Below are 26711 nucleotides of genomic sequence, written 5' to 3'. Positions count from 1 at the left end.
TCGCCATATCCCTCGTACATGGAGTTCCCATAACCGGGACGTCCTCCCTATTCACTCTCCTACTATAACTCTTCCCATATATAAACTTCTACTGAAAATAGGAAATTGTGAGACTGGGACTCTTCATTGCCGCCATCCCACAGCTATAAACACCCAAGTAAACCACCCTTTCAGGGGATCGAAACTTTTCCATTCTTACAGGAATTTATGTTTGCAGAAACATCTGAATTAGGCATTAGAGAGTCCCCCGTCAGATCAGCCTAGCACTCACTCTCTCATGTTTTTTCTCTGTGCTGGTTCCACAAACTACCTAGGACAATTTCTTGCTGCAACAAATACGTACAAAGCTCTAACATTTGTGAATTAATCAAGGATTTTCTAAGCAATCCATCCTTCTCATATCCACCATAGTATCATATCAATTGGCAGTTTTGACCCAGTTACGAAGAAAACAGGATGGGCTACAATTTGCATCTCTAACAACCAATTCTACATGGCCGCCATGAATTTTGGTTAGGCAGGAACAACACAGGAAGCCAGAGCAAGAGAAATCCGACGAGGTATTGAAAGAGTGACATCTCTAGGATTCCAAAGAATAGATTATACTTATTCGTTGGAGTTAGTGCATTGGCCCTCCAACCCCTTAAAACATCCATAGCCCCTGGGAATTATTTGCTAATCTCTTTAATTTGCAATCTTCTTTTAATGCTTTTGAACAATGTTTGTATTAAGCAAGAGGACCGGTCAATAAAAAATCTAGCTCAAATTCTAGCAAATAGAGCTAGAAGTAGGAATATAAATGTTATCATGGACAATGCTTTTATCTTTCCTAGTTTTTCCTTCATAGAGCTAAAGTAGGAAAATCTCTGTTACTGCCCATCATCAGAATTTGGGTCAACCATTTGGCTTAAAGGTTTAACTCTTGAGATTGGAGAAGGGATACATCCTTAATGAATCATCCTGCTTAAGATACACCCCTGCTAAAGATTCGCCCACATGATTACATCAAACTGTTGGAAAATATCTCTAGGCATGCCATCCAAGAAGATTTAGAGGATAGGGAAGTTCTCTCTGCATAATTGTTTAGTTATACTGCCATCGGAAAACTTCTGGTTCAACTAAAACCATGTAAACTAGCACAATCTTAGTGAATCTAAGCAGACCAATATCACACACATCGATGATTCTTAGCTCAAAAGAAAAACCATTCCCATCAACCTTAATATGAGAAAATATTTCAAATATCTTTACACAGCCAACACAACATTTCCCTTTCCACAACTTCAATCACATTGGATCAAGTAACCAGAAAATTGAAGTGACCTGATGCAGTATACAGATTAAGGACTTTTCTGGTCAAGGTCTGGCTCATTTTCTGTACAGCAACCTTTACATGGAAAAGATCTGGTGATATACTGCCTGTGTTGGATAATGATCAAAGCAGTATGACCAGTCCTCAAGTGAAACTAACTATGTTCATGGGACACGTTCCAGTACCCTCTGCAATGCTTTTTTGATGCCTTCCTGGTCAAGCGAAGTTGTCAATTGTATTTCCCGCACCTGAATCACAGATAAAGTTCTTATTTTAATTTTTTTGATTGGTGTATTTTATAAATATATTAGCAATTTATGTCACTGATGATGTTTAAGATAAATTTATTCATATTAGTAATGCAGGAATCATATAAAGAATTATTGATGCAGCCAGAAAACTAACCTGTCTGCCGGCTCGAGCAAGAAGAGTGAACTGTTTGTTCACAGCAGGTGCCTGTTGGTGTTTCAAAATGAGAAAATGGGAAGTAAGCCATAAAATTAAATTATAAAAAATCACAAAATAATATCAAAAAGGATAAGAAACTAACATTTGAAAGCCACAGCTGCAAGTCTTGTGAAACCACACGTCTCTCAAACCCCTGCCAACTGATTCTGACATCCGTTATGCTGCACAAATGCATGAGCACCAAGATCATTATCTACATGATTGCCACAAGGACTTCCCAGGTCCTTGAACAATGAGAATAGGATAGTGGAAATTATTATGGGCTAGATCAGATCCTAGGAGATAATTAGAGTTATCCAAGAAGAAAACAAGCACTCAAGTTGTGTGGTACTCTGCAATCATGAATTTTGCAATAGAAAATATTAAGCTAATACACCACCTCATATGCAGTTAATAGATAAAATGGAGGAAATCTCTAAAATTTCCCCTCAAAGACACGGACAAAATCTAGATATACTAATACGAAATAGATGTATGTAGTTAACCATGGTAATCATCTATACTGAGTCTCATTCAGCTTCATACCATGCAGAGCAACCATAGCCATTCCAGTATTTCGATGGCATGTTTGTTGACTCTTAATAACTAGGATGATAAGCTCAATTTGAAAGGAACTCGGGAAGAACTTATCAACTAGGATAATAAATGCAGGAGATCAAATCTCATCTCACTTCAGTTGAAATAGCATCTAGATCCAGTTGGTGAAGCTCAAAATATTGCAAAGAAGTGCTTATTAATGGTAACCAAAAATAAATGGATTCTAGAAAGAAAAGTCCACTATAGAAAAATCAATGTGCAAGGTTAGCTAGATACTGGGATTCGCGGATCAGTTAGCCTTGATAGATCTTTAGTTTCCTGGAAACATTCTTGATATCAACACTAGCAAATGATAAAAAGCTGCCTTTAGGATTCATGGTAGCTTACTTGATCACATCACAAAATGGTTTTTGGGTTTAAAGTACCTTAGTGACAGCTTTCTTCTACTTGTGTCAAATCACATTCTTTCCAAGAGATATATTTCAAAAGAAGAAAAGAAAGCACCATGGACAAGCAGCAGAGAACTACAAAAATTGAAAGGAGAATAGCATTCCACCCAGTTCTGGAATAGATGGATAGAAGCTACATATGTAGACATAGCCAGGTCCTGACTCTAGTGAGTGTTTTTATCCTATGATTATTCGCCATCTAACAAAAAGCTATACATGATTTGACAAAACAAGCCAATGGCCCAGAATCACTTGGCTGAAAGGGCAAGGGTGAGGTGAGGAAACAATATTCTTTCACAATTTATCTTGGCAGTGTTTCAACTTTCAACAGAGAAAGGAAGACATCATTACATTTTCTGTTCTTTGCAGTCGCATAGAATGGGAAAAGAGAGCTCCAATCCCAGCACCACCACCCCCAAAAAAGCTGCTATGCTTACAGCATCTTTACGGGGAAAAAAAAAAGCTAAATTTTGTTTGACAGTAGTTTCATCTCATTAAAGATGCCTCACAATGTGAAACCATAAATGGACAATAAGTTCATGAGGAAAAGGATGGGACTTGCTCCTCCTCTCCCTTTGAATTCTCTTCTGAGAAGTATTTTACCTTACTGCACTTTGGTGACTGATATTCTTTTCATTGCAAGGAAAACAGAAAATAAATTCCATTCCAAAAGTATATAGTAAGATCTCTCCTAAATTAGAAAGTTCAAAATGTAGTGATGAGGCGATTCCAACCGTTGGATTGCTAGGGTACACTCTGGATTTGCCACTTGTCAAATTTCAGAGCCAAAGTCAATCAAAAGCCCCCTCTCAATGTATTGGCATCTTCTGCCCTCTATCCAGCAGTCCATTTGTCTTCAACCTTTTTCCAAATTTTGATTGTCTTGCAGCTTTTTAAAGCCTCTTTTCCCATGCGGCAAATTCAATAAGGGCTGAAAGTTGACATTTGAGGGGAGGGGGGCACAACAACAACTTAGCATTTTCCCAACTAAATGTGGTCTTTGCAGAACATAAATTTTTCTCTCAGGAACAAGAAAGATAAACCAGAAAAGACCTGCAGTTAAGCTGGTCTGGTCTTGGTCTGGTTCATGCTAATTCGTGAGTTGGTACTTGGGTGGATTAACCAAATTTTAGGGTCTTGTGCGGAGGAAATTCTGGACAATTCTGAAGCAGCAATCGTGGGATATTTTATTGTATTTTCTTTTCTTTTAGAACTTCTAAGCTAGTGAGTTGTCTATAGTTCTGAAGTCAGTTTCTATTTCTTGTAAGCAATCTAGGGAGTTTCTATTTTTGGATACTTGTTTTGAAGTTATAAATAGAGAAGGGGCTACCAGACAGAACTTCTCCCCTCCTCCTCCTCCTCCTCCTCCTCCTCCTCCTCCTCCTCCTCTCGATTTGAGAAAACAACTTAGCCTTGTGCAAGCACTAGTCTGTGAGATGCAGCCTATGTACTACTGTGGGAAGCAGTAGTCAACTTGGCGGGATTCAAGGACTGGAGTATTGTGAGATTCGTTGCTCCACAGCTCAGGTGAGAGGCCTGAACATATTTTTCTCTTTTCCGATCTTCTTCTTCAACTATCATAGATCAGTTCTCCAGTTCAGATACTCTGTTGTTTCTGCTATCAGCCCTTGTCTAAGATCTGCCTTAGATGTTGATGACAGAAAAAGTTCGAGACCCACTTCTGGTTTTAGTCACTGCATCTTGAAGTAGCCTGCGAATACTGACTAATGAATCTGAGGTTACTAATTCTGACTTCTACTCTCAAAATAGAAACCCCAATCAGTTGCCTATTACAAAAGATCCTAAGAAAATAGAAACCACTCAAAAAAGGAAACAACTAGTTTCAAACTAAAAATAAACAAAACAAAATAAGGCACTAAAACCAAATGGTGGGCTGCTGGTTCAGCCCCACTCCATAGAGGCCTATTGGTGCCTTTTCTTCCTCCTTGTGCAAGTCTTCAGATCTGCATCACCCACTCTTCACTAGCACCATCAGCCAAATCGTGCGCAAACCAACAATCAATGTTTAAGCTGATCTTTGAGCTGAGATCATGGTTCGAGAAATTTCACAGGTTTCGACCGTATTCCTAGGGGTCGAAACAATATGTCCTGTGACTTTTAAAAGTCACAGGTTTCGACCATGTTTCAACGAAATTTCTCATGTTTTGACCGAATCATGGGAAATTTTGACCAAACCAAGCTTTCTTGAAAAGAAACACAAGTCTTCTTTAGCATAATTCGATCCTCTCTTAGTTTTTTCTCCTTGGAATGGGAAACTTGGGGAAATAGTGAGATTTTGATTTTTTGCCTAACAAAGTTGAATCTAAGGATGGTTCTTGCTTCATCTACATAAGAAAGACTGCTTGGACCAAAAAGGTAAGTCCCAACTTCCCCAAAAATCATTTTTTTTTTTATAGAATATACTTGTAAATAGAGTAAAATTATGTAAATTTTTTATAGGGTAATTTACAACGCCACCCCCCCCCCTAGAGAATGCCACTATTATAGAGACAACCCCTGCTTAATACCAAATTGTGTTCACATCCCTTACCGTCAGTCTCTATTAGGGAATATACCTCAAGTGTTGACATCAGTTGTTTTATTTCTTGTTAAATACCAAAATACCCTCATAAAATGTAAAGTACCTGATATACCCTTCTCTTCTCTTAACCCCTAAATCCATCCTCCATCGTCTTCATCCCCAAATTAGCAACAGCCACTTGCTCACATTCGACCAAAGCATCAATCCGATTGCACCCAATCCATTGGAATTTGGCTCAATCCTCTCCTCCCCATTATCTCTCATCCTCAACAAGAAGAACGAATAGCAGTTCATACAATAAAAGAGACGGGAATGGGAAGAAGGGCTCTGCAACTGCAAGCATTGCTTCCTGCCCATTTCCCTTACAAAAGAAGATCAAACAAAATCAAATCCCCACACTTCCTGCCCATTTCCCTTACAAAAGAAGATCAAACCAAATCAAATCCCCACAAAGAGAGACATAAAAGACCCTAACTGAAGACCAAACAAAACCGCACCAGACTAGACAGAGACAGACCGACACACCCTACATCATTACCACAATTTCTTATGACCAAATTGAAATGGGCACTTGAGCCCATCAAACACTGATAGGGTCTTTTCCCTTTATTGGAACTCAGGAACCACCAATTCGATTGAGAAATTTGCAATTAGATCACCAGAACAAGACTCGGAACATCCTTAGGGAGCTTGCTCTTCTTCCTTTTCATATTTGAAATCAGAACACTCTCGCCCGAAGCTCTTTCTCCGCTTCCAATGGATCTTACCGTGTTTCAGTTTTTTGTTCTGCTCTTCTCTTATCTATCTACCTTTCTCTGCAATTCCATGGCAGTGCTACCTCCAACCCCTTCTTGCTTAGAGTTAACCATAACAATTTCTGGGTTCACTTCATCTCCATCTCTTCCATCTTCCAGTAAGCAAGAAGACCCCTCTTTTAACTTTGTAAATAATTCTTTTTTATGTCTCTGTATTCGATTCCTGGTCTTTCCATTTCGCGGGATTGCTCTGGACCTTCTGGCTTTCTTATTTTCTTGAGGTCTCAAAGGGGTTAAGGTTTCTTCTACTTTTTTTCCCCTTCCCTGCAATCTCTTTTCGGGTTTCTTCTATTTTTGTCTCCTCCGGATTCTTCTTTTTCCCTTTTGTTTTGGAGTTTGAAAAAGGGTAAAATCATCATTTTAAATCCTCATTTAACAATGACTGACAGTAAGGGGTGTGAATACAATTTGGTATTAAGTAGGGGGTGTCTATAATAATGGCATTCTCTAGGGGGTGGCGCTGTAAATTACCCTTTTTTATCTGTTACTTAGGAGGACCCGATTTATGCATTCACGGCAGCCGATTTTTTTTTTTTTTTTTTTTTTTTTTATGCTTTTTTTTTTTTTCCCTTTTCTGTTTACCTACAACATATTCAGTCAACAACTCAGCGTAATGATTACCGAACCATTGGTTCACCACACAAGTATCACTTTATGTTTTTTTTTTTTAAATGAAATTAATGATGTGAATGTGTTAGAAATGTCTAAAATACGATGTACACAAAAAATAGGCAAAAAAAAACAATATTTGAGGGTCGAAACTTAAGTTTCCACCAAACCGGGGAAAATTCCCTGGTTTCCTCGAAACTTCCCAGGTTTCGACTAAAATTTCGGTCTCCCGAAGCATCGAAACCCGATACCTTGAACCTTGCTTAGGAGGACCCGATCTACGCATTCACGGTGGCCGAATTTTTTTTTTTTTTTTTTTTTTTGCACGTTAATGCTTTTTTTATATTTCTTTTTTGTTTGCCTACAACATATTCAGTCAACAACTCAACATAATGATTACCGAACCTTTGGTTAACCACACAAGTATGACTTTATGTGTGTGTGTTTTTTTTTATGAAACTAATGATGTGCATGTGTTAGAAATGGCTAAAATATGATGTACACAAAAAATAGGCAAAAAAACACTATTTGGGGGTCGAAACTTAAGTTTCCACCAAACCGAGAAAAATTCCCTGGTTTTCGACCGAAATTTCGGTCTCCCCAAAGGTCGAAACTCGATACCTTGAACCTTGGCTGAGATCCAACGGCCATGAATCAAGACACTGAAGTTCCTTACAAGGCCTCATCACGCCGTTGGGTACTGGTTTCTGCATGGCACGAGAAGCTCACGAAATTACCAAAATGTCCCTAAACTTGAAATGGGAATATCTTGGTCAATTTAGTTCCAAATTGAGTGGTTTTTTGTTGTGTGCCCATAAGAACGAGAGGAACACTTTGGTGGAGTTTGTGTGACCTAAAGACAACTCGAAAACCCAAAAATTGCTATTCAAGATTGTTCTATGCATTAGGGACATTGGGATTGCATCTAACTATCTAAGTGTTGGGAATTCATCAATTGGACATCCAAGAGAATGGTGAAAGTGATGATGAAGGTGAAAAAGTGGGTTCTTCAAGTGGTTAATCCACTCTGGTGATTCTCTAAATCCCCAATTGTAATTAGCTAGTGTTTAGTTTATAGTGATGCATAACCTAGATATGTGATGTATTGATTGAGGGGTTTATGTTTTTACATTCATTTTATCATCGGAAAGGACCTTGAGTTGGGGGCTCATAAGGTGTTTGATATATTCCCAAGCAAGGAACTTGGCCACAGTTGTCGGCTATGGGTGTTGGAGGTTGTTGCTGCTTGTCTTCGTATGATCAAGGACAGAAGTGAGAGAAATCCTAGCTGTAGTTGTAGTTGCAACTGGGTAGAGTATTAAGCAATGACGAGACCCCCAGGTTATTACTCTGTGGATGTAAGGAACCACGTAAACCTTGTGTTGTGGGTGTGTAATTCTGTGGAACTGGAAGTGTGTGCGCCTTTTACAAAGTGGGTGTGCATCTCTTGGTAAGCTTGACCAATCTTTGTTGAAGGCGGGAGTGCATACGAATTGTAACTGGTATATTGGGATCACCCCAGCCAGTGGTGTGTAATAGTATCTGCTCTAGTATTGGTGTTGGAAGTACAGTTCAGTAGAGGTCTGAAGAAGGGGAGAATTTTTAGTGCCTATTGATTCACCCCTCTCAGTAGTGAAGCCAGTTCATCAAGTGGTATAAGAGCCCTACTCAATGAGGCTTGATTAGCAGGAGAGAGATCAAGAGGACAAAACATGGCTTCAGGAGGAGGAGGCTTTTCATCGGAAGAGTCATTTAATTTGATGGTAGAAACATATTCTTCTGGAAGAAAAGGATGGAGTTCTACTTAATCTACTTGGGTTATGAAGTGTGGGAGGCAGTCACCAATGACTACAAAACAATACAGTAATAACCACATCTTCATCAGACACAAAAGAGAGAAGATATATGTGAACAACCAAAAGGCACTCGATGCAATTTCAAGTGCATTACCGAACAGTGAAATGGCCAAAGCTGACATGGTAGTGTAGGTGGCCAAGCCACTGGACCAAATGGTCGCAGCAGCCCAACTGAGCAGCACAAGCTACAGCTCAAGGAATAGGAAGCCCATAAGGCAAAGCCACAGTACAAGTCACAACGCCGTAGGTTAAAGCCACAGCAGCCTTAGGTGCACAACACAAGCCACAATCATAGGCAGCATGTGTACTTAGCACAGCATTTGACTATAGTCAGGCACATAACTCATGCCACAACCACAGCACAGCCAAGGCACATGGGCACAGCCATGTAGGCCCTGTATGCACAGAGGCATGTTGAATAGGCCCCCAACGGACGGGTGCCTTGCATCAGCCAAAACCTTGCGGACTTGTGTGTTGAGCATAAAAAATTCATCCAAGGCAACAAATAAGACACATGTGTTAGACTTTATGCCTGAGACAAGGCATTTTTACAGGTGCTCTCAATTTGTTCGACCTTGAGATTATGTTTTGTGCAATAAAGACTCGCTTTTAGAGATGTACACGACCTCCGATGGGCATATGATCTCGCAGATCCAAAATCAATGTCATGGAGTGAGGCACGCCTGAAAGAATGTTGTAGATCTTAAAGATTCTTCCTGTTACCATTGAGTGATTAAGGACATGGTCATTTTGTGTGCGACACTACATGGTAGCATCTGGTTAATCAAGTGTAGAATGCAGGCATAGTATGCAACCCGCAGATTCCAAACAGGAGAACCAAAGCAACCCCACTCTTTGGTGGCTCCGTTCGGTCGAATTGCGTACAATCCGACGACCAATATTTAAGCCGATCTTTGAGGTGATATCCAACGGCCATGAAACAAGTCGTTTGGGCTCGTTACAATCTGCTTCATCATGCCATTGTGTAGTGATTTTTCACATGTCACGAGAAGCTCAAGAAATGACAAGAATGCCCCTGAAACTTGAAATGGGCATATCTTGGAATTTCTATGGAATTGGAAGTGTGTGTGCCTTCTGCAGAGTGGATGTGCATCTCCTTCTCCTGGTAGGCCTGACCAATCTTAGTTGAAGGTGGGAGTGCATATGAATTGTAACGTAAAATTGGGATTGCCCTAGCCAGTGGTGCGTAACTGGGTCTGTCGTAAGAATGGGTTTAGGGATGTTGTTAGAATCCAAGCAGGTCCTTAGGTCCGTTAAGGTTTTAATGGTCCTTGTAATATTCTAAAACTCTCTCCATTATTATAAATAAAGAGGACTAGTGTCATGTTAGACACAAGTCATTAACTCATTCAACATGGTATCAGAGCCCTAGATCCAAAACCCTAAGGACTCCCTTTCTCTTCCACCTCTCTTTCGCTATCTTGGTTTTCTCTCTTCCAGCACCTTCCTCCATCTGCGCCTCCCTCCTCCTCTCCTTCCATCTTCCTTCTCTCTCTCGATGGTAGTTCCTTAAACCACCAAGAGAACCACTAGCTTCTTCCATCTTCTTACCTGGGCCCGCAAATCCCCTTCCCTAATGATCTGAGAGATCTAATTCTCCCTATTTCATCAATTTTCAAGGTTTTCCCACCCTGGTCTACTTTTGATGTCAGGGTACTTTTTCCCTATTTGATACATCGATCGGCTTGATGATGAGTGCGGTTGGAGCTACTGATCTTTGTAGTGGTCTGTCCAAGCCACTTTTTCTTCTCAAGACTCCGTTCCAGAGCTCTCCCCATAAGTTTGTCAGGGTTTTCACCCTTTATCAATTTTTGGGCTTTTAAGGTTTTTCCCTGCTTTTCAGTGCTTCTTCTACCTCCGAATGGTGTCTTCATCTTTGCACATTCCCCTTTGTCTTTGTCTACAAGATCTTCTGCTTCCGATCACAGGTCCTGCTATTGATAAGTGGGAGTATGTCAATTCTTTTATAATGGCCTTCCTTATCAACTATATGCAGCCACAACTTTCACGTCGCTATCTCTTTGACTCTACTCTGAAGATTTGGAAGTCTGTACAGGAGATCTACTCCCAGGAGGGGAATGATGCTCAGGTTTTCGAACTATGCCAAAAAGTTCATGACCTAAAGCAAAGAGGCCTAACTTTGTCACATATTACATGAGTTGTGAAAGCTGTGGAATGAGTTGGACTTCTATGAGGAGTATGTTCCCTCCACTCCTATTGGCCTCACTGGATTTAAAAAATGAGAGGACAAGATCCTGGTCTATGACTTTCTAGAAGGGATTAATGTAGAGTATGATCGGCTATGAGCCCAAATTCTGAGCCATTCTCCCTTTCCTACCATAGATGAAGCTTATGTCTCTTAAGCCATTGATCCTCAACCACCAGCATCCGAGCTAGTTATCTCGTTGCTTGAGTTGCTCTGGATTTCTGTTAATGAGTGAGCAACGTGTATACGACATTGGTGGCCCTATCCTCCCACTCGCCTAAACTGAAGGCAGTTGTCATACTACTATGCTTCCTTAGCCTCATGTTGCTCCTACTGAGAGTTCTGCACTTGCTTCTAGTACTTAGCCCTTCATAACAGACCCACAGTTTGGTGATCCCTTTGTCAAAGCTCTAGTGAAGTGCAACTACTGTGGCAAGGAGCGTCATACCAAGAAGCATTAATGGAAGCTTTATGGTTACCCTACTGACACGTCTGGCAAATGCCGTGAAAGGGTTATGGTACATTTGGTTAGGCTAACCATACCAAGGTCCAAGATATTGACCTGCACCTAGCATCTTAGCAACCTCTCTGTCATCTGATGAGATGACTGCATTTCGGCGCCTTTTGATGAGTATAGAGACCCATGATACATCTGCCACTACTAGCTCTGCTCATTCCACTCCTTCTAGGTCAGTACCTCTTTCTGTGGCCATCGTACGTCTATCAATTCTACCCCATGGATTATAGACTCTGGAGCATCAGTTCATATGACAGGTTGCCTGTCTCTTTTCTCTCAGTACACTACCTGTTCTGGTAATGGTAAGGTCAAATTGGCTAATGGAATTCATTCCACTATTTTGGGTAAGGGCTTTGTTGACTCAGTTGACTATTTCGGTGGTCAAACGGCCATATTATGATCCAAAATTTGGTGGGTAGCTTGTTTTAAGGTTAATAAATATGCTTAGAACTTAAATTTTCAAAAATATTAGAACATGGCAGTGTTTTAGAGTTGCACCCTTGTTTGGTAGCAACCGTCTAACTGTTCTGGAGATTTTACCTACTTAAAAAAAAAAATTTCGCTCTGATAGAGTCATAGATCAGCCAATGGTGAGTACATATATAATTGAGTTCCATCAAAGCTATATTAACCATAAAAAGGTACAATTTATGTTGATGGAAAATGCATTTTTTTAACCAGAAAAATAAAAGATTATGAACAAAAAAAAATTCAACTCTATGAGGTCATAGATCGGCCTCTAATGTCTAACATATAAAGAATCTAGCCCTATCCAACAAAAATTTATGTTACTATATAAAAAAAATTGGTTTTGGAAAAAGTGGTTTACCTTTCCAAAGCTTGAAATGTGTAGATCTTCAACTTGGAGTAATCTCCAAGGCAATAGATGTGATGATGTGGCTTCAACTTGGAGTGATCTCTAGATATGATGATGTGGCTAATTAGTGGACAATGGATTGATTTTGTGTTCAAATGCGAGGAGCCAAAATTTCGCCGAGACAGTCAAGTTGGAGTCGAAATTTCGACTCCCCCCTCACGAGATGTTGTATTTATCAGCCTAGGTTGGTATTATTTCGGTATCTCCCCGAAACGGTACCGAAATTTCGGTCGAGATACCGAAATTTTGACCGAGATGATGTCCTTTTCGTATTTCATAGGACATCTCGACTCGGTAAAAAAAAAAGGGCAGAATTCTGTAGAGATCTGTAATGCAGATCGGCATCTATGATAAGGGCTTTCTTTGATTTGTATCATATTAGAAATGTCAAAGCCACATCAATGGGATAAATCAGGTGGCTGATTTCCTTGTTAACGATAGTAGATTAAAACCAAAAAGGCATGAGATCGGATCTTGATTTCAGACAATCCATCTAAATTATTGTTCACAGTACTGTTCACATGCTGCAGTGCATCCTGGTTCCTATTTCTTCTTTTATTTCTTTTCTCCCTTGTTAGATGTGTTTAAGTGGGGTTATAAGAACCCTTTATTTGCATGGATCCATGTAGCCGACCCCATTAATTTGGGATAAGAGTTTGTTGTTGTATAAGAACCCTTTTCTTCTAAGTTAGGTTTGTAATTCAAGTTAGGACTAGGGTTGTATGGCTTATGTATATGTTGTTATCTCTTAGAATCAGTAATGCTCTTCTAAGTTATTGAAGACACTTCCAGAAAACAAGCTCTTTTCTCTAATTTCAACCAGAGATATCAATCAAGGACTGTGACGAGACTGGATTCTTCACATTTCTTCCATGTTACATTAAAACTAAGCAATGAAAAAACAGAACTGCAACATAAAATGTTAATATATGGTAATCCATAAATTGGCAACTAGATATATTAGAATGATGGCAGAACTTTTCTAGCTGCAGGGTTAATGGTTCAAGATATTCCTAAATCTGCTTCAAGTAGGATTAATGCACCATAAAAATGAAAATCACACTTATCAGGAGCAAGCAATAAAGAAGTCATACCCATCTTCTTGAAGTAGCTCTCCACAGATAATATCAAGACCAGGTAAAGGTTCAATTTTCAAATTGCCAGAAATGCCTGAATTGTCAGACTCAGATGGACCATCCTGAGAGTTTTAATGTTTCATCAGATACTGGAACTTATTTTTCTTTTAGATGAAGCAAGATTACATACAAATTTGTCAAGGTACCTATAAGCTAATATTCAGAACACAGCACCCACCTGAGGAATTACTTTATCCAATGTCTCTAATAGAGGATCATCCTCCAACTGCTTGATCGATAAAGTAACTCTAGACTTTTCTCTGCATCAAAGTTGAAAGAACGCATAACCATTTGAATTAAATAACCTTTTTCAAAAAATAAAAAAGAGGGCGAAAGAGAGACAGTAAAGATGTAAGGTTTCATAGTGGGTATCACTTTTTCAAGCCCGAAGACTGTAAAATAAAGTAGGGTGAGAAAAATACTCCCCCTACTTATATTTGAAACATGTCCCCTCCTTTATTTATGTAGTCTTTTCCATTGAAACAAATGAAGCCTTTACTACCAGGAAAATCTTATGCAGGAGACCGGAAAAAACTTACGTATCTATTTGGATAACTTTACCATGAAACCTCTGACACATGTACAAGTTCAGTGAGATCATAGTTGTCATGGCGTTGCCAAGGCGGCGATTTGGCATCCTGGTAGAAAAAGTTCATGGCAGTGCTACGATTTATGTGACTCACAAATGGCGGTTGCCATTGGCTGATAGGCGTCGCTATGGCTCCGCCATAGACGCCAGGTCACGCCTGATTCACTAGGCGGTCGATTTTTTGTAAAATACAGGGTGATTTTGATAGGGCTATGTTGATTTTTGATGATTTGATGTTGCTTAATGTTGGTTTTATATGTTATAGGGTATATATTGTAGGCTTGTAGCATGCTAAATAACTTTAGAAAATAGGGAAAATAAAAAAATAGCATACTAAATAACTTTAGAAAATAGGGAAAATAAAAAATGACATATGGGCGATTTGACCGCCATGGCAACGCCATAACGAGTGATTCATCGCAAAATCGATTAGCCACCCCTCCACCGCCTTAGATCGATTTGATGCCGTGACAACTATGAGTGAGATGATAATAACCTGCATAACAATTACAAGATTCTAGTGACTTTTCTCTTGGATAGAAAACGTGTTCCTATAAAACAAAATAAGGTTAGCAAAATCTGTACAGATGATTGTCCATACCATCAGGGAAGAGAAGGTGAACAAAGGCACCATAATCTTCAATAGAACCCACCCTTGCCTCAAAAATGTCCCCTACTTTTACATTCGGAGAAAACTTTGACCAAAAGGCTTCCTTTTCTGAGAAGATCAACTTTCTGCTCTCCTCATCTGCTTGTATTACCTAAAATATCAAGAAAAAAGCACACATCAAGAAATAGAGGTACTCAGTGAATAAAATTAATGTTAACAGTATTGTTTAGATATAGATAAAATCATTTAAAAAGGGTCCAAATTTTCACTACTATTTAAAAATTAACCTGACCAGATGGATAAAATGATACAAGTGGAATTATTTTATCAACCACTATGTATAAGTATTATTTGAGTTTCAAGAACTAAACTTAATTAATATATGGAATCAATTTCCATCCATTGGACATTCTATAAAATTACTTTAGATAGGATACTGGATCCAGTTGGACCAGAAAGCTCATTGTTCATCCAGTTCTAAGAGTGAAAACAAACATACAACGTTATGGAAATACTTAATATATGTTATTCACGGTCTTCCATGGCATAATGACTGTCGTACGTGCTTCAAATGGTTAAATCTAATTTAGACTTAAGTTCTTAGACGGACTCATGGACTGTTGTCTGTGGGTGTTTCCTTCAAAACAATAGCAGTGGGTTTTTATTCCTTGTTTTGCGGCTGACCTTGTAAAACTGATGGTCTTCCGTGCAAGGAATATTTTTTGTTCCAGAGTTGTGATTTTGACTCATTGATTAAACCATAAAGGCATCACTTGGATTATAACCAACTGTGAGGAACTCTAAGCATCTTAAATGATGTTAATGCTCTAACGGCTGGTGTATACAAATAATGCTCTAACAGTTGGTGCAGAAAAAAAAAAAAAAAGATTTCCATGGATGTAACAACTGATGTATGCAAATAAGCTGAAAGGAATCCCACAATCACATTTGGCTGCCTTATTTGAATCACCAGAAAGAATGGGAAGTCTATCTGCTTGGATAAAATTTTCTATCAAATTACAATCTCTAAATAGATCAATTATTGTAATATTCTTTCTTTCCAAGCATGACAATATAATACTGTCAACATGATGATGCAGTGACAAGGCTGAGTTCGTTCTTGTTGTATGAAGATGCAGTGAGTTATTCAACAGGTACATGCATCCATTGACAATAGAGCACATAAAAACCAAGTGGAGTATCATGCATCTTTCAGCCAAACCCACAAAAAATGAGCAGAACTCACTGAAAGAATAGATCTAAAATTCTTTGGATGGCACCAGAGTTAACCAACTCTTTCTCAGCAACTTCATTGCTTGTCCTCTATAAAACTGCAATGAACTCCACAATCTGAAATTGGATGGTAAATAGGAATGAGAAAGAAGAACAAATATCTGCAATACTACAAGCTAGTGCATTCAATAAAGGGTGTCCAACATGAACCATTACCAAATATAATACAACATGTAAAAGACTGAAGCAGAAAAAACACTACATGAAGCAAATTGCTGATACAGTGAAAATGCCTTGACTGTCATCCATTGACTCATGCTACTCTGACATATCAGGGGAGTTAAATCTTGTCACAATAAATTTCCCAACCAAATGCCTGACATCAAAGAAATATTGATCGAACTTATGTGCTACACAAAACTCCTCTGAAGGTCATCCTTCTTCCATGTCAAGAAGAAACCAACTGCCTTAGAACTGACAGTTAAATTTGATTAAATACCTTACAAAGCATAATTTCAGAAAACTATGGACATTATATTGGTGTCCAAGCAGAGAGTAAAACTCCACCAGATCAAAGACCAAAAACATTTATGTGAAACAATAATGCCAGAGCATTTCAGTTCCAGAAATTGTTACCATACTCAAACATTACCTGAAGTTCAAGCACTTTAAAGGTCTTTATCCAGTTGTGCGAGTCACATGTCCTTGAATCCCCCCCTCCTAGTTGCTTAACAATTATATCATAAGTCTTCTTTTCATGTTGTCACACCAAAGGATTTTTTGATAATACGCTCATTTTTCTGGCTTCATAAATGAAGCCCACCTGATACAAGAAATACAATAAGAAGGACTATATACACTGATGCGGATCCGGGGAATCGGATCGCTTGTGAACCCAGAATTAGAACAAATATTTCAATCTAGGCAAACCAGTGGCAATATTGTAATTTCTGGTACAATCTAGGAGTTTTTTTAGAGTGAAATAATGGACTAAGGACTTAACAGGAATTAAACCCAAAGAGAAGGATCAATTCTGGAAATAAATATGGTAGTGGGGTTAAACTGAAATAAAACCAAGAATGAAGGATTATTTTGCAAACTAGTAAAGAGGGGGATGTCTTCAACAAAGAACTTAAAAGTCGGAGGGACATATCTGTAATAACCAGAAGTAATATGTATAAACAATAAAAGACCAGTCTTCTTCTTCCTCATGATAGAACTCAAGGGCGGCACTTCAAACCTCCATGAAAACAGAACTAGAGGCTGAGAAGTTGATCGAGCAGCAAATCTGGAATCAAGGCACCAAATCCCAACTCCTACTGAAATCGATCCACAGTCTGATGTCCAAAGAAGCTAAGGGAACCTGAGACTGGCGGAAGCTAGGATTTCAGCCCAGTTGCAGACCTGATTTCTCACCATAGAAGAGTCGTGAAGGCCTGAAGTTCAAAGAGGTACATTGCCTAGGAGCAGGCTGCCTTCAACTCAAGTAACAGATCCAAACGATGGGTTTGCTGGTTCTTCAACAGTTCTCATAACCGGATGCCATCGCCAGACCAGAATCCTAACGGCAAGCTTTCTTTGAACCGAAAACTATAGCCCAGAATAGGAGTTCAGCCAGCAAGAGGAATTAATAACAGGAGAGGGCAAATAAGGAGGGAAGAAGAAGATAAGGAAAAACCAGAAGAGGGAGAGGGAGGTCACGGAAACCAATGTTAAGCCAAAAAAAATATTCAATTTCAAACTTCAATTCTTCAAATCTGAGTTCTTCTCCATTACATGGCTATTTAAAGAAAATAATGACATAACATTAGAAGCTAATTAAAAATGGAAACTAATCCTAAATAGCAACTGAAATAAAAATCTCACCCAAATAAAATATTACCAACTAATTCTAAGACTGAAAAAAGGAAAGCAAATCATAAGAAATTCTTCTAAACCCATCGCCCAACTGCATCATACATGCCTGGAGAGATAGTTTGTAGGCACCCATACAGTTCAATGCAATGGCAAGAGCATGGTAGGATACATCAATTTCAATATGTTCCTCACACAGAACCCACTCATTCTTTTTCAAAGCTATTTGCAAATAGCGAAGAGCTATATTCATCTTTCCTATGTTCTAGTACATCATTACAACATCTATGAAAGCAACAGCAACATCAAGATGGTCTAAGCCACAGGATACACTTGACAAAGTCAATGTTCAGGACAGAGCTATGTTTGGTTGAGGTCATGGCAGAATAGAGCTATGTTGCCATAGCTATAGTCACTCAATCAAGTATCAAGTATTACCCACTGAACAAATAGCAAAAGAATAAAAGGAAGAAATGGAAATGAGTTGATGCCTGTTAGCTGTATTGGGGTGATCAAAACCAAGGCAACGCTTATTAATGATAAGCTTTTATGCTTCTGCATGACGGCTCCTGCCATGTCTCTAGCACGATACAGAACCATTGCAAGGTACCTGATAATTTCAATATAAAATATCATGAACTAATTTTGTATGTCAAATCTTTCAACATGTTTAATAAACTCTCAAAGGTCAAGGTACCAAAAGCCTCTCTCTCTCCATCAGATGTTCATCACACACACACACACACACAGAGACCAACACCAATTACCAATTAGACAATACAAACTGTGTTCCCAGGGGTATGTACATAGAACTCTTAACTCCCCTCCCCTTACATCTCTGTCCATGCATTCACCCACGAGCTCCCACATTCTTTTGCCCCTCAATGACGCTCTAAACAATTGGAGTTTAAAAAATTCAGCATACAGTCTGATGAAATCTGTTCCAAGCTACCATTTTATTCCACAAATCAAATTATAAGTAACAACCGAACCAGTTCTTGATGCCAAACATTTTTTTTTTTTTTTTTTAATCAAATGAGAATGCACTACCCCAAGTCGAGAAATTACCGCCCAAGTTTAACTAAAATCTACACGAATTAGCAAGTGGAACCTAATTAACAACAACCAATGGAGGTGCATACAAAAAATACCTTCATAAATGATCTATGCAGGTGGACTCAAGTGGAACCATTCATTACCAAGATGATCTACAAAAGAATCGACGGCTTGTTATGCTACTAAAATACAGCATGTCAACACAATTATAAGAACATGTTATGTGAAAACAAAGTATTATTGTTCAAATCTATTTGCATCGGTTGATTGAGCAACTGGGTATTTGCCTCCACAATAGGTGCATTAACCTAACAGATTATGAGAATTTTTTTCTTCAATAAAGTGCGTACTCGGTGCACGAGGCTCCCGCATGTACAAGGTCCGGGGGCAAGAACTATGCAGCCTTACCCGAGAATGTTGAGAGGTTGTTTCAACCGCTTGACCACCAGTCGCAACATTCGTACCTTACCGTTGGACCAAGCGTGCCCCTATTTTGTTTTCAATGTTAGTATCAAAAAAAAAATTGAAAAACTGATACAATTAATTAACAATAATCTAGAGAGAAGAAAGATATAAGGCCCTCACCCTACTAAAAGTCGCCACATTGTGTCCTGTACCATTGCAACACAATCCTGACTCAAAGGAATGTTGATGTCACGTTGTGATCCCAAATCAAAAATAAAAGAGCCAATAGTTGGTTCGAATTTCAACACCTCCTCTAGAATTATCGAACCAGGTAAATTAGGTTTGTTTGAACCAAAGTAAAACTCATGAAGTCCACCGCAATGCAGCTAATGAAAATACTGTGAACGTCCACATAGCAATGGATTGAGCCAAAAGTAACTTGTCAAGCTTGGATCTACCACAACATAATGACACATAAGTTTTCACCCTAGTGTACCAGTTATCTTGCATTAGAAAGTAAATCGTAGATGGAGTACTGATAATCATGTATGTCCGGTAGACTTCAGTGGTTTACTCTTCCCATCCATCCTTAGTCACTTCATCATGTTCTCGATGGACACACCCCTCAATGCTTATATCTTGGAACATTAATGCCAGTATTGCATGAATGTGTTTACTTTCACAATGCAGCATATGGTTTGCATTGCAAACAAATACACGGTTCTTAATTTCAATCCAACTACATCCCCTCGCCTTCTTAACACCTCTATCTTTCATGGCTTTCCTCACTCGAGCTACACTCTCCCATCTGCCCTTAATTCCATATATCCGAGCCAAAACCAAGTAAGGTAGAGAGGACTGAAGTTCTAACTCCAGCATCCTTTCTGCAACTCTTTCCATGACTGTTATGTCTCCATGAATCCCACAAGCACGTAGAAGTAATCCCCAAACTAAAGCACTAGGCTCATGAGGCATTGTTTCTATCATCTCCATTGCCTTTGTGAGTTTACCTGCCCGACACATCATCTCTACCATACAAGCATAATGCTCAACCAGGGGAATAACTCTATACTTGTCCAACATAGACGAAAAAATACGCATCCCTTCATCACAAAATCCCCCATTGCTGCAAGCCAATAGAATCCCGGCTAAAGTTATTCGGTCTGGTGATAGGCCACTCATTATTAGTTCCTCAAAAAGAGTTAGGGCTTCAACTCCACGTCCATTTTGAGCAAAACCCATTAACATAGTATTCCAAGACACCAAGTCTCTAATACCCATATTCAAAAATATTTTCATGCCAGAGTCAACTAGTCCCGATTTGGCATACATGTCCATAAGTGAACAAGCGACAATTGTGTCAAACTCCAACCCAATTTTAAGAACCAAAGCATGAATTTGAGTTCCCAGTTCTGCTAGAAAAAAGAATGAAGCAGAGCTTAGAATAGCACTGAGCGTGAACTCTGTTGGCCTGACGTCCTCTCTCAAGGTCAGCACAAACAGCTGAAGAGCTTCCTCAGCAAGCCCATGTCTTGCATAACTGGAAATCATCGTATTGCAAACTGTTGAGTTCCATCTATGCACCTCAGTAAAGAGCCGAACTGAATCATCCACCTTGTTGCATTTGGAAAACAAGTCAATAGTGGCACTTAAAACTATAGAATTAGAAAGAAACCCCATCTTGATACACAGTGCAAAAACTTGCTTACCCTTCACCAAACAACCCAAGTTAGAACAAATGGATATCACCATTGACATTGTGAAATGATCAGGTGAATACCCATTCGAAAGCATCAAACAGAACTGATCCAATGCTAAGTCTCCAAAGCCAGACTTATCACACCCCAAAATCAAAGAATTCCAAGAAATAACATCTAATTCCTCCATCATAAGAAACACACTAAAAGCATGTTCAACTAGACCAAGCCTCCCATACATATTAATCAAAGTATTACCGAGCACTATATTCGACAAACACAAGCCACTCCGAATGATGTTCCCATGGATTTCCTTAGCATGCTGAGAAGACCATACACAAGACATCACAATAGAGAATGTGAATGGAGTTGGTTCCACAACTCCTCTTTGCATTTCTGAGAAAACGCCCAGTACACTTTCCACAAGACCTTTGGAAGCATAACCCGAAATCATTGAATTCCAGCTGACAACATCTCTATTGGGCATATTATAAAACACATTTTTTGCATTATCGAGATGCCCAAATTTGACGAAGGCCATCAGCAAAATGTTCCATGTGAAAGAATTCTTGTTGGGAATGTCGTCAAATACTTGCAGAGCATCATTAAGAGTGCCCAGCTTGGAGTAGAGATCCAGAAAGCGATTACCCAGAAAAGTATGTCTATTGAAGCCAATTTTAATCAATTGGGCATGGATGACTTTGGCGAGAAGCAGGGATTTCAGTTGCAGATAGTGGTCTATGAGGCTGCTATAAAAGTATGGAAGAGTTTCTGAGTCCTGGGAGATTTTCTGAGAAATGTTTGAAAACAAATTCTTTGACAAAATCAATGATGAAATAATTTTGTTCTCCAAGGTTCTGAAATGACCAATCATCTATTTGCTAATCACTTCTACGACACCGTATATAAAGGAAGCTCCCCACTTCCTTCACTTCTCGTTGGAAAACCAGGTCTTTAACTCAACTCGCCCTCTTCAAAACCTGGTGATTCGAGCAAGTGAAATCCGGTCGCAAGGATGATATCACTGGAACAAGTTTACGGGGACTATACCATCTCAGTGTGCCCTGAAGGTTGGGTTGCTGAGTGAGGGGGCATACCTTTTGCGAGGCTGTCTCTTGGGGGGAACTACACGTTTGGACTGATCACTGGGCTTTCAATGGCGTTGAAGACAAGCAGGGCAACCATCAGCCTGGTGGATAACTGCTTATAGAGGTGGGCAACATTGTTATTCTGTGAAGGCAAGGTGCAAAATTCTACCAAAAATAAGAATGCGGGGTGCAAAAGTCGTCCATGGTGTTGTAAGATTCCTGTAGAAACGGGCAATGAGAATAATAAACAAAAAGAACAAAATACATTAAAAGTTAAAATACATTAAAAGTTGTAACTTCTAACCTAAATTTCATTTTCTTCATTTTTTTACCAAAAGAAAAAAATTGTCCTTGTTTTTTGGTGAAAACAAGTCATTTTATGATTACTTTTCATTAACGCTGTATATGATAGATAATAAAGTAAAGGTTAATTGCTTGGACACCCCTCTACTATGGCCAGAATATTTGACATCCCAAAAGTTTAAAAAGTTTATTTGAACCACTCTTGTATTTTAAGATTTTACAATCAACCTATAATGTAGGACTAGATTTGACAAGCAAACTAGACCCAAAACTGCAGGAACTTGTAAACCAAAGAACAACCAAATAATCGTCACAATAATCCACAGCAGATTGATATACCAGCAAGCAAAATCAGACCGCAGAAAAGAAAGAGGAAATAACAGCTATCGAACACAGTAATCAATAATATCTAACCCAGAATTCAGCAGATCAACAAACTAGAACCCAGCAGTAATAACAAGAGGCAGCAATCTCAAACAACAGCAGGAAAATAGTAGGGCAGAATTAGACAGATCAGCAGTCGAATCTGGTTCTATTCTGGCAGATTCACTACAGGACAAAATTCTGGAGATTTTGAATATCTCTGTAACAGCAACTTAGAATCAGACCTACTTTGGGTCGATCCATGAGGGAATATAGGGGAACAATCGACCTTAGTTTGGATATTAATCGATGTCCGGAACTAGCTCCAGCAGAAAAGGCAGACAAGTCCTATTTCAGAATTTACTGGGCAGAAAAGTTGCAGAATAAAAACCTGTGTTGCAGCAGTGTAAGATCTTGAGAATAAAGAAGAATATAAAGAAAATAATAGAGCTTTAAAAAGACCACTTGGACGTCACGCCGCAAGGAGTCACTCGAATCACACACCAAGTCCTTCTTCCTTGATCAGACACAAGGAACAACCATGGAGAATCTAGCGGCAGCAGCACAAGAGTTTTTTTCTTAAAATTCAAATAGTGGGGCTATGTTGCTGCACTTCTCTTTATTTATATTAATGATGGGGAAGATTACAAATAATAGAAACTCTAAGCTTCTAAATATTGACTGAATAAACTACCAACATGTAATTACTAAAACTGGGAAATTGTAATCTAATGAAATTAGAAACTAACTGAAAATAGAAACTAATTATGACTAATATTAGAAACTAATATTCCCCATCACTAGCCCAAATCGTGGGCCATAGAAACAGCCTTGGTCGACCCAATCAGCCACTAGGGTCGTCCCTCTTATTCCCCCTTGAGTAGACCTTTAGATCTGCATCAACCTATGTTTGTTAACCAGTCACAGTTTAATGATGATGTCATCGATTGGGAAACTCCTAAATGCCCAAATTACCCTTTAAGGGTAGCAAATTGACCCTTTAAGGCAAGTTCAATCCAACTCTCAGGTGTAACCAAGACCTGCAACTCTCGAGCTACCTGAGGCAATCCAACGATGAAATATTCCGCATACAATTATTCCTACACTAATCGCCACTTCCCGGGAATACAACAAGCAAGGCTAGAAGGAATGGATGACGTCTGAAAAATAGAGGCCGAGATTCTTTGCTAAGCTACTATGATCGCCTCTTTAAAGAGTGATTGCAGTATTCTGGATTTATAGGAAGGTGGGTTTCAGGGTTTTTGTAGTTCAACAAGTGTATTTGTAATTTTAGTTCAACAAGAGTGAATTTGTAATTTGAAGTGTTGGGTTTTTATTTTAAAAGATCAGATTTTTTTTTTTTTAGTTCGGAATTGAAGGGATTTAATGAGTCTGGAGGTTACTGATCTCTGTTTGAAGGTTTTGTTAATTTGTTTACTAGGGTTTGATAAGTGCATAGACAAACTAGCTACATGGTTGAGAGGTTTACATGGAACAAGTTGCATACGTGGCTAAATGGGTACTTTATGGTTTATTATTTAAGTTGTGAAATTGTCGGTTATAATAGTAGTGAGAAGTATTTATTTAGTTATTAAAAAATATGGGAGGAGTTATAGGAGTGGGAACTAGGAACTGGGAACTGGGAACTGGGAACTAGGAACTGGGAAGTGGGTAGGTATGATAAGTGATAACCACAATTGTATGTGTATTTATATGGCGAATATAAAGTAAGAAAGCAAACTTTGATAAATCGGTGCGCACGCGTTAGCGCACTTAGGCGGAGTAAAGCTGATCGATTCCTACATTTTATCTCTTGAGAGAAAGGAGATCAAGCTTCCTCAGTAAAGCCAACAGGCCAGCTACCTCCTAATTAGCCAAACCCCATCATTTTCCCTATTTTCTATCCATATCTCCACCCCTAATTTCCCTCTTACCTTTTTTTTTTATTCTCTTTACATGTGTCCATATCATCTGGTATCAGAGCCAGCATGGATCGATGGGTGGAGAAGCTTGAATATGTTGTGGGTTCTCTCATCATCGTGCAACAACAAGTCATCATTAGGCAGCACCAAATCATAGAGAGGATCAACGAGCTATTCAAGAAGATCAATCTTGTTTATCCCAAACTGGGCAAGAAAAAGGTGATAACTCTATGGCTACAATCCCAATTCATGTTGTACGATCCGAGAACATAAAGAATATCAAGCAGAGCGAATCACAATAGTTCTTCATACCAAAGTTTGATGTTCTTCGCTTCAATAGTGACAATGGAGACCTGAAATGCTCAAACATATTGCTTAATTGGAGCTATGATCTGAAGGTCTTCGAATTTGTCAGGTTCTTGCCAAGCTTGTGAGATTCAACTTCCCTATTTTTTATGCCTGAAGAAACCTACACCAAGATTTGGGATCTTGGTGGTCCTTGAGAACAAGGAAAATTCCACGGAGAGGGAATGATATGTGCCTAGATAAATTAGCTACATGGTTGAGAGGTTTACATAGAACAAGTTCCTTACGTGGCTAAATGGGCACTTTATGATTTATTATTTAAAAGTTGCGAAGTTGCAGTCGATTATATGTAGTTTATTAGTAGTGGGAATTATTTAATTAATAATTAAAAATTATGGGAGGAGTTATAGGAGTGGGAAGTATGTAATTGTGATAAACACAATTATACGTGTATTTATTTGATGAATATGAAGTTAGAAAGCAGATTTGGATAAATCGCTTCCTACATTTTCTCTCTTGAGAGAAAGGAGGTCATGCTTCTTACGTAAAAGCCAAGAGGTTGGTTGCCTCCTAATTAGCCAAACCCCATTATTTTCCCTATTTTCTCTCCCTATGTCCACCCATCTTTATTTTTTTTATTCTTTTTTTCTCTGTGCTTGTTTCAAGGTTACTGTTCTTGAAGATAAGATCAGTCTCTCTATTGTTTGGCTTGCATTTTTTTTTTTTTTTTTTTTTTTTTTTGGTAATAGATTTTCTATTTTACACATGTTGGAATTAAAGCCAAGTTCAGGTGTGTGCATGTGGCCCTATTAGAAATAGAGAAAATCCTATTTTGATTTGTAATAATTAGGGATTTAAACGCTTCATGGTTTTTTATTTACATAAAGGACAATTCGTCTGTGTCCTGCACACACATGCTTTCGACTCTCTCTTAGATTTGGGAAATTATAGATAGAAATGAACTGGAAAGGAAAGAGCATTGCTCTTGGTTGGTGAGACAGTCCCTCTCTATGGGCATTGCTCCACAGTCCACTCCGACCCTCTATAAGGGTTCAACTAGTACGGTACTTGGTATTTAATACAGTTTTGGTATGGTACAGTATACCAAGAGTAGATACCAAAATTGTATTGTACTGAGAAAATTCGGTATGGTATGGTTTAGGTTTGGTATGCTTCTGATATGGTTTATATTTCGAATATGGTTTCGATAGAATACTTTTACCATTTTTTTTGTGTTTTATGTATATATAGTCAGTAATTTAGTGTTTCGGTATAGTATTTGATAGGATTTCAGTATTTCAATACAAAATTTGGTACGATTTCTGTATTCATTACATCGAACGCTTTTGTTTTAAATACCAATACCGTGCCGTATTTAAAAAAAAAAACAAAACAAAACAAAACAACACAAAAAAATCCAGTTTCTCAGGGGCTTTGGGATGCATTACTCATGGCTGAGTCCAATCCAACTTGATTTCTTTGTTCAACAAAGATGGGACAAAAATTTACAGAGATGAGAGAGAGCTGCATCCACTTTACTCTGAGAAAAACTTACAGAGAAGAGATAAACTTACAGAGAAGAGATAAACTCGCTGACCGAATGGAGACGGAGAAGAAGGGACACCGGGGCAGGGGCTCAACTCGCCTCAGATGGTGACTCGCCGGAGAAAAGGAGCAGTAAGTCGCCTTCCCGCCTCAGCAACCGCATTCGATGGAGTTTTCAGCAACCGATGGGAAGAGGAAGGGCGCAAGAGGGGTACTGATTGTTAGGACATTGTTAGGACTATCCCCCTCAGTCGCCGGTCGCCAGAAAAGGAGACGGAGAAGAAGGGGGCAAGAGACTATGGTCCAACTTCGAACTTGGAGAAGAAGGCGCAAGTACCAGTTTTAGGATAAGGGATTTGCAGGCCTGGGGGGTTTGAGTTCAAGGTTTGAGAAAA

The 26711-nt window shown here is 38.9% G+C and overlaps 1 protein-coding gene across 12 annotated transcripts; it reads right to left on the bottom strand.

Annotated features, from left to right (window-relative positions):
* Positions 1 to 1192: 1192 nt before the first annotated feature.
* On the bottom strand, positions 1193 to 26711 carry LOC122088452 (pentatricopeptide repeat-containing protein At1g43980, mitochondrial). Of its 12 annotated transcripts, none has more exons than XR_006143067.1 (10): positions 26346 to 26711; positions 21887 to 22096; positions 19096 to 19175; positions 18783 to 18839; positions 16430 to 16600; positions 15791 to 15894; positions 14536 to 14695; positions 13524 to 13605; positions 13304 to 13407; positions 1948 to 3697 (listed from the first exon to the last, which is right to left on the bottom strand). XR_006143067.1 is itself a non-coding variant. In XM_042657722.1 (10 exons), the coding sequence occupies exon 2, from the start codon at positions 21661 to 21663 to the stop codon at positions 19663 to 19665; it is 2001 nt and encodes a 666-aa protein (XP_042513656.1). In that variant the 5' UTR covers positions 21664 to 22096; positions 26327 to 26711; the 3' UTR covers positions 1948 to 3697; positions 13304 to 13407; positions 13524 to 13605; positions 14536 to 14695; positions 15791 to 15894; positions 16430 to 16600; positions 18783 to 18839; positions 19096 to 19175; positions 19273 to 19662. The 12 variants fall into 12 exon arrangements, 11 of the variants coding, with proteins under 11 accessions (XP_042513664.1, XP_042513656.1, XP_042513658.1 ...); XM_042657722.1 differs by having other exon boundaries at positions 19273 to 22096; positions 26327 to 26711; XM_042657724.1 differs by having other exon boundaries at positions 19038 to 19175; positions 19273 to 22096.

The sequence above is a fragment of the Macadamia integrifolia genome, chromosome 9, assembly GCF_013358625.1.
Source record: "Macadamia integrifolia cultivar HAES 741 chromosome 9, SCU_Mint_v3, whole genome shotgun sequence".
Lineage (NCBI taxonomy): Eukaryota > Viridiplantae > Streptophyta > Magnoliopsida > Proteales > Proteaceae > Macadamia > Macadamia integrifolia.
This window is presented reverse-complemented; position numbering and strand designations above follow the sequence as displayed.

Coding starts and splice junctions, on each gene's coding strand:
- LOC122088452 (XM_042657722.1), bottom strand. CDS start 21,663: ATGATTGGTCATTTCAGAACCTTGGAGAACAAAATTATTTCATCATTG.